The sequence below is a fragment of the Opisthorchis viverrini genome (assembly GCF_000715545.1).
Source record: "Opisthorchis viverrini unplaced genomic scaffold opera_v5_118, whole genome shotgun sequence".
Lineage (NCBI taxonomy): Eukaryota > Metazoa > Platyhelminthes > Trematoda > Opisthorchiida > Opisthorchiidae > Opisthorchis > Opisthorchis viverrini.
The window spans coordinates 731,537-740,703 of NW_008751774.1; the positions used below are offsets into that span (position 1 = coordinate 731,537).

The 9,167-nt window shown below is 44.6% G+C and overlaps 1 protein-coding gene across 1 annotated transcript in view; it reads right to left on the reverse strand.

The window, feature by feature from the left end:
- Positions 1 to 8,111: 8,111 nt before the first annotated feature.
- Positions 8,112 to 9,167, reverse strand: part of T265_05950 (hypothetical protein) — a gene marked incomplete at both ends in the record, with an annotated part of 5,102 nt that continues 4,046 nt past the window's right edge. The window contains one exon of the mRNA XM_009171097.1: positions 8,112 to 8,266. Within this exon, the coding sequence (XP_009169361.1) occupies positions 8,112 to 8,266 (155 nt within the window). The remainder of the gene's footprint in view (positions 8,267 to 9,167) is intronic.

Below are 9,167 nucleotides of genomic sequence, written 5' to 3' on the forward strand. Positions count from 1 at the left end.
AGTAAGAAAATTTTCAAGCTCAGAGCACACACGTTCATTAGACAAAATTTTTTATCATTTCGGGTAGTAGCTGCGTCGAATGACCTCCCTCCGATGGTTGTCCGCTCTCCTTCTAGAACTCAATTTAAAGCACCATTAGACATTCATTTATGCGAATCCTTGCGCTGGCAAGCATACTGCCCCGCGCTGAGGACATAAAGAGCAGTGCTACACCCTTTTTTCACTTGTGCCTTTCAGGTGAACGACAGCCACGGACCGACAAGAACAAAACCGACGCGGGAAACGTGAGCAAAAGCCTCTATCCTGTGTATCAATCCGTGAATCCGTGAAACCATTGAGAAAGAATGTTTAGCAATCGTCTGGGCCTTGGATAAATGGAGGCCATGTCTGATCTGGCAAAGATTTCATGTCGAAACCGATCATAAACCCCTGGAGTGGATCAGGACCGCCAGAGATCCCCACGGAAAGCTCGCGCGCTGGGCACTTCGGTTGCAAGAGTACGACTTCACAATCCAGCACGTACCAAGGAAGGAGAACTACTTGGCTGGTTGGCTGTCGAGACCAGAGGCTGAAGTTGAGGCCCCCATGATCATGATTGGAGCCAATAGCCTCGTCGTTGAACTGAATCACGGAAGGTTGGTGCAGCTCCAACGACAGGATCCTGTGTAACGGAAGTTTTCAGCCGCCTTGTTAGATGGAAGGAGCACTGAGAACGGAGAGGAGAGCAATAAATTGAGGACTTTCCAGAGTCACTTTGATCGGCCGGGGCTGAATGACACTGGGATAATTTCCTGGGACGCCACCGATTCGGATGTTGTGCTGCCCGTGGTACCTCGCGTCCTGAGACGGAAGCTACTCGTCGAATGTCATGAGATGGCACATATAGGGTGCATCAAGACGTACGACTTACTTCAGCGGAGAGCCTATTGGCTCGGGGTGAGAAGTGAGGTGATAGATTATGTAGTGTCCTGCAAGCAGTGCCAACTGATTAAAGGGGACATGACAGGGGCAACCTATCCCATGGAACCTAGTTCTGTCTCAGAAATAGGCGAGTTGTGGTCCGTTGACGTTATGGGCCCCTTTCCGATGGAAACTAGCAAGAATCAATAAATCGTGATAATGACAGAACTCCCGTCGCGATGGACCAAGGCGAGACCCGTGCCTACTCAGCGGGCGACGACGATCAGCGGAGTGGTAATGCATCACATCGTGGCTAACCATGGGTGGCCAAAAATGATTCTAACCGATCAGGGACCTTGCTTTAAGAGCAAAGAGTTTAGGAATTGCCTGCAGAAGCTGGGTATCAGACGGCTAAGGACGGCACCACATAATCCGCAGACAAATGGCCTAACCGAACGTAATAACCGAACGATCGAGGAGTGGCTGGCGGTCACAGGTGGTGACTGGGAAGTGAAGTTGCTAATGGTGCTGCTAGCTTATCTTGCTTTCATACAGCGAACCACAGACAAGTCCTCGTTTATGCTGTTGTGCGGCCGACATCCACACCATCCAGTTGATCAGGAAATTGGGTTGTGACCGGCAATACGCGTGTCTCTGGAGGCGCTGGCGGAAGAAAGAAGGAGGGCTCGAGAAAACTTAACCGTTGTTCAGGAAAGGGCTAGGCAGAAAACGAAAATTAGAAGGGCACAAACATTCTACATAGGTGCGAATGGAAAGATTATCAGAATCCTGGAAGGAGTGGACTGGGGTCGCGGAAGCTAGGCAGCCGACGGCAAGGGCCGTTTGTCGCTACCGACCGCCGGGGGAACGTCTATACAATTCAAGATGGTTGGGGATCGGTAAGAGTAAATGGGACGCATCTTCGTAAGTGGCATGATACACCCGAAGAGCGGCCGAGTAGACCCGCTGCCGAAACCGACCTGACGGATGTAAACAAAAATCGGTGGCACGCGGAAGACTTTCAAAATGGTATCTTTTGGTGGTTCTAGCCAAAGTTCTAGTCGTAGGAATGCGATTACTCGACAACTGTCACAAACCGTAATGCTTACTTTGGTACACTCAAATCATCATGTTTTTTACTTTTTTATTTAGATCCAATACGGTTAATGCTTGAAAACACAGTAAAAATTAGTCAGATGGTCATGGTTTTCCGACTACCTCCATCCGGGAATAAGGTGTAGTTTGAAAAACGAATGAAAACGTTGGAATCCCCCTGATTTCCGTAGCCAAAGTTTAACAGGCGTTATATTAACTAATTAGGTTCCACTTCAAGCACTAAGGTGCGGTGCTGCTGGAAATAACCGGCTGCTTCCACCAGTCACATTTTTGTGTACAATAATAGCTGTAGACCGCAATAGACCAATGAAATCTAGTGTACGCAATACAAACAGTTTGGGACAAAGAGTCTCAGAGTATTTCCGACCCTTGATACTTGAGTTTAGGAAGCTAACTAGTGTAGTACGTTTTGCGGTCAGCAGTGGCCGCATTGTTGGCATAGAATATGCCTGAATCACCCGTTGAAGGCTGGACTGGTAAGCATGAATTACTATTCAAAGTCTTCCGTGGATACGTTTCTTTTGAGTATATGTTTTACGGTTTTACTTATTATTTATTCGCTCATGACCGGCGTCCCCCTAAGGCTCAAAATTTTGGCAATATGAAGTAAAAATGAGCCACATGTTCCCGTTCGCCAGGGAGAATGATGCCGTTGCAATCTTCGAGTGGTTATAACAAAATACGACAGGGTAATTCACCTTCGTAAAACCACAGTGTAAAATTGGGCGGGCTTTACAAATTGCCCAGATCGATTTTGAGAGGGCAAAAAATAGGGAAATTCAGTTTCCATGGAAATGCTCGTAACAACTTCAACCCCTTATGTTTGGTTCACTAGATCCGTATACCTTTTGTCAACATACCGCAAAGTTTCGGGCTGATTGAAAATGATCGAGTCGCAGTCGAGCTACGCCCAACTTCAAAATTGGTGAAACTCTCCTAAATATTCTTTCTTATTTGATGGTATATATTTAATTGCGTCCTTCTATTTTCATGAAAATTGACAATCCTCTCTCACTTTGCGGATGGGCCCTGAAAACGGAAGACAAAAAGACAGACTTATTACAGGTGCTGCTGAAAGAATTAATGTCTCCTTCTTTGGTTTAGGTCATTTAGGCCTGATAAGGAAAGAGAGATATGACCCATTACTGATGGCAGTGCAAGAATTTTTGATCGCTTCCAATGGAGGTTTTTTTCCATGAGATTGCAACCCACGCTGAGTTTCTGAGACGCACCGTACAGCTGTTAACTCCTTATTGGAAATCATTAGCGGTGTACATCCCGCAAAAATTCGTGGGATCTTGAACCCGTGACCTCAATGCTAGTCTGGGCACTTGACCAAGTAGCCATTCGTGGCTGATCAACACTGTGACGTATCGGACTTATGCAGGATTCATGGCCACTCATTCTTCACTCATCACAACCACGTTATGTGGTAACGCATTGATTATGTAGCGGACAAGGACCTAAGTATGCGTGTTCAATGAAATATACAATCAAAATATCAGGTTAGAAACAACAAATGGCAATAAGAAATGGACAAGTGAATGGAACAGACTCACTAAATTGGGGGTTCAATAATCCCACTACACGAAATGTTGTGCAGTAATCGTATTCGGCGGCGAAGAATGTATCCAGAGTAAGAAAGATATTCTCCACTGATAGTTCGAGTGTTAGAAGTAAATTCCACGGTAGGAATTTATCACAGCTGAAAATTGTCACAATTAGCTCTCCGAGTAACAAATTCTCACCCCGCAAAAATATTTTTCTTCTAGGCTATTTATAGAATGATTGCATTGTGAAGACGTTCGGTAAATCCCAACCGAGATTTCATCCTGCAACTGCAGACAGTTGACAATGAAGAACCGAAAAGCACTGTACGGCCGTTTCACCCTTATTGAGACTCACCAGCAATGCACACCTTACTATCGTTTGCGTCATACATGCAGACCTCTCAAATCCATCGAGCGACAGTGTTCATTTCAAGAAGTATAGTGTTGCACTAAGAAAACTCGGCCTTACTCTGAAGTGAGCAGGAGTTTTCTACAGTATTTTCTCTCCAGACAAAAGGCCAGAAAAAGAGTAAAACTAAGATGAGCACTTTTATAGCTATAACAAATTTCTTGGGATCAGAGGAAGCTGGATATAGCAGTTAAGTAAAAGACTGATCGTCTCCTCTTTTATGATGAAACTTATATCGTACTCTGGATTAGCAACGCAAACCACCGTAACACTGCTAGGCCAAACAGAAATCAAAGAAAACCCAATCAGGCTATAAGCGGACGTTTGATATCAAATTTTGTGAGGTGCCCTAGTTTGGGTCCCAGCATCACAGCGCGCCAGGCCGTTGCGCTTCCAAAGTTGCAAGGACAGATGCCTCCTCATTTAGGCAGAGGCACTAGCAGCAGATTTGGACAGAGAAGCTCGACAACATAGACATAAAAACGCACCCCTCATTCTTTCCGCAGAAATGTTTGGAAAATGTTTTCGTTTTCAGCTAAGTGCATATTTCGGTAGGTCTAGGTATTCCAATTGTTTTCAGAAACTTACATGAATGCTCCCAAAAATCAAAGAACGCCGGACGGAAATGTTATACTAGCTGATACCTGTACGAAGCCCCAATGCTGTCATAAGCCAAAATTTCAGTGAGATTTGTTTAAACCGTCCGTCTGGCGCGCATTTCTTCTTCGCTATTGATTGGCTCGAGTGGCCACGTTTTCCCCCATCAGTAGAAAGATCAGCCAGATCCCGATGGCAAAACTCGAAATCAAGTTACTAGTTTAATTAAAATTGGTAAAAGAACCATCCAGTGAAGCGCAAGTTAATTAATCATGAAATGCGACGGTGCCTGGTAGTGGAAGGCCGTTTCAGTATCCATACATGATATATCGTCCTGGCTCAGTATACATGTAGATGTTGGCAGTTGATCAGGTGGCTGTTGATCTGTTTGCCGAACTTGGCAATTGCTTTGCAAGCTTGGTTGCCAAGCTCGGCGAACAGATCAACAGCCACCCGATCAATTACCAACTAATGCACCCGAGCTACCAATATTCCAACACATTACGAACATGTAGGTGTATTCAGTCCATGTGGATTCTGCCCGGTTTGTGATTGCGTCTCCTTCCAGCCTGCAGACGGAAAATGGCCGACCATATTGAACTCATCCACTGGGGAACTCCTGGCACTGAGCTGTAAAATTTGAGGACCACCAGCGCTACTGTTATCTGTATACGAGGCGAACAGCCCTTTTCCGGGGCTTATGAACGCAAGCCCGCGCCCGTAAAACGCGCGCTGCAAGAGAATACCGGGTACCGGTTACTAGCACTCTTCCTCATAAGAACAGTTCTACCGTCAGCCCGGTTACGCTGTTCCTTGTTCAGCTTAACTTGTTATTTATAGGGCGCCGGACACTCCTGCGAACTAGACGGAAATAAGACCTTTAGCATAACACTGTTAAGACAAACTATGCAGCCATGCCGTATGCACCAGCTCTACAAAACGGCCAATAATACTCTGGCAAAACTCCCGGTGGTGTCCATAACCTAGACCTCCGTATCGTACTGTCAGTAATCAGGCAGTTGGGTATTGCCCAAAAACATTCATCTACAAGCCGGAATCCTCTAGCTTTAGGTTAAGCCTGATCGGTCTGGGCACCAACTTACTCCTTTGGCATCAGACAGAGATTAACATATGTTCTCAAGCTAACTTCCCGGCTTCCAAGATAAAGAATTGTTTATTCTTATAGTACATGTGATCGTAACATACGGCTCGTATTCACGGTCTACCTGTACGTCAGTAGCGCAATAAAGGGTGATTTAGCTATTCTCCTATTGTCCACTGTAAGTGTTTCCTAAGCAGCTGAACACTTGATCTCTTGGAAGTGATCATTTATTTTTAATTCTACAGTAACCTGAGCAATTTTTATAGAGGAACCCAAATCTATCGCTTTACCCATGAAGTCTACTTCTTGATCGAGAAACGGTCGTTCTGTGGGCATGGTGGTACCCTTGATAACTACATTCATATTTCTAAGCCAGCGTTTTGATTCATGTTTCTTAGTTGGTGATCGCAAGTGTCTATATCGTATGGTTGGCTTAACTGTTGAGGTTTGCGATGCACCCATGTATGTTTTTTCGTACCGCGTTTTTATTGGTTTCGAAGTCAGCCAAGTGGCACTATTTTCGTGGAGATATGGCGAAACGCGTGTCAACAGTATTTGAGGTCTCCGTTGAAACGAGGAATCCCCACTTATTGAGGCAGGCTTTCGGAGACTACTGTCGACAAGAATGTATTAAACGGCTTCATTACAAGCTACTTACAAAATTTCAGTAATTGAACCAGTAAATCATTATGAAGCGACTTTGACTACTGTCGGACGTTGTCATAATTTCAGACCATCACGGAATCTGTCAGTTACCCAGTTAGGGGCTGATCGCTTGTTACTGCTAGCTTGGAGCCAAATAACGCACCTTCTGTTGGTGTTATTGAGCTGCGAAATTCCACTGTTGTTAATCGTCTCACACCTGCATTCGAGTATGGTTTATCAGTCGACTGCTCTAAATTTAGACTGGTTTCCCAATCATATGTTCTAATTTGTGTTATTGACGTTAATGTTGATGATGAATCTGATGTACTTCTCTCTCTTGGTATAGATTAATGCGGAATACCCATCCTCACGATTACCGTAAAATCAGTTTATCACAACATGCCCCCAAGAGGACAGTGCCTTGCTCGCCCCTAAAACCTACAGGGACCTACAGGATTGTTGGGAGGCAAAGAAACATTTCCCCCATTCACCTTCTGTGAAGTGTACAGAAGACAAACGGGAGCTAAATGGAGAATCCCTCGGAAATAAAAAAACGTCTAACTAGTCCGGTTTTTCCCGATCATATAGTTCAATGAACCTCTTCAAACGGGGATCACTTACAAAGACAGACTGCGATTCCTCGGGAACACCGAAGTGAGTCAATTCACTCGAACACTTTCCCTCAGGTTACTGTAGGATATGTGGTTGTCACCCAACGGCGCTTTTCGGCAGTTCAAAGAAATAGAGCAACAGACAAGCGGGTAAACTGTACGTCCTTATGTCACACAGCCATCGGCTGGTATCGCTGAAGTGCCCAGAACCTTTAAAGATACTTCAGCACAACTCGATGGCTGCTCCGAAGTAAACATAAAGATCTCATTTCCAGCGGTAAAGAACTGAAAATTCATGTGACAAGTTTCAGTAAGCTGTGCTAATTACCTTATTTGAAACGGTTGACCCAAGAACCTCCCGAAGACTCACCTTAAAAGTACACAGCAATGAGGTCAAAGCAGCACTTCAGTGAACAGGCTAGGTATGTACTGCAACCATGGATTGTTTCACATCTCGTTCAAACATACAAGTCAGATTCAAGTGCGTACCAACTTTTCATCGGCACGAGTACTTTCCCGGCGAATAGTTTAAGCTCACCTCACACATGAGTCGTTTCCATAAGCGTTGTTCAGCTCATGGTAGAAAAATTCTACAACTGATTCGCTCATGGATGGTTGGTGAACAACAGAGTTGTGCAGACTGGCGTTTTGAGCAAAGTCGCTATTTACAGTCTTAGTAAAAAGACTTTTTCGGTCAATCTTGGGCCATATCTGACTGTCCGAGTGAACTTCATAGGATAGTGCATGAGTTTTTACTTGACACTGTGTATCTACTCAACAAGGGCATGGTAATGTAGTTGCCCCTTCTGTATAGGTCACTACAACGTACGATACGGAAGCGGTCTCTTTTCAATGTTTTTCTTCTTGACCCTTCTTGACCCTTCTTCTCGACCCTGTCAAAATAACATTCAAAAACCGACTGGGTTTTATCTCGTCTTACCTGTTGATGGTCTCTTTGGAAATGGACAACGGAATGTACATTCCCCGTGACGATTAACATGGCTCGCATCTCTGGAAAAATTCCGATCCCCCGTAGTCATGTGCGACACTGCGGCCTCCGCACATCCTGTGGTCAATTCAAACTGCTATGATTAGTAGGTTAGATGTGAGTTTAACATGCGTACAATGGCAAAGAAGAAAACGATGTAGAACATCTCAACTTCCACGTAGCATACAATCCTCTAATAGTTTGAGTTGGGAAACTCAAGCTGGCAAACCTGTTTGTTTAGCTTAACAAAGACTGACCCTTTTGTGTCTTTCACTTTTGTACACCAGGTGACCCCACCCCCATCGTGAAAAGATGAGAAATTATGTTGGGGGACTAAAAGAATTACCCCTACAAGGGAATAAAAAAACGCAGCCGTTTCATGGTAAACAAAACTAATTGGGAAGAAGTATACGCTGAATTTCCCTCACTATAAAACTCAGCCAACTTTGAACACTGACCACGCCGATAAACTTATCAGTGTACGGCCTATTCTGCTCCAGGTCTCGTGTACAACTGAATCAGCTGCGTCGTCTTGTCGAACAACAAGCTGGTGGATTTTGAATTGTGCTGCAATTCATCGATTGCTTGGCATTACTTCCTCTTTAGAGGCAGTGGCCCTGAACTCCCTTAGATGCCCGGTTAAATCATGACAAGTCAGTGGTGTTAGCAAGCAACCAACCACCGGCGGCCCATAGCATTATTTCCAACTTCTGATTCTGATAAAAAAAATCTGGGGAAGGCAGTTTGATTCGACGGCTTAAGTTCACTGTAGAGACAATACAAACGCTAAAATGTTAGGAGATCCAATCAGCCATGTGGTAAGCAGGCCGTGGTCAGTTAGCTCACACACTAACTTGCCATTCTGACTGTCAACAACGGAAATTGGTGATAGCACAAGATCGCAATTCCTGGTAAAATGTGAACTGCTCAAAAAAATTCACAGACAGCACGCAACCGACATATTACTTATGAAGTACAACTTAGACAGCCGCATCTGTCTAAGTAGTATGTCTTCGATATCCCAGTTGTATTCAGTTACCCATAGTCTGGAGGTATGTGTATATAAAACCGGTATTTGTCAGTTTGGCTGTGAGGCTGTCACAGTTTGTCATGCATGGAACGACAATCACCCTTGACTGGGAAACATCTTATGGCAATCACGTGATTCACCGTCGGTAGCATATTTGCATCCAACAGACCCAGTTAGAAATTCCTATTTTAATGACCCCAAACAAAAGCGCATGATCGC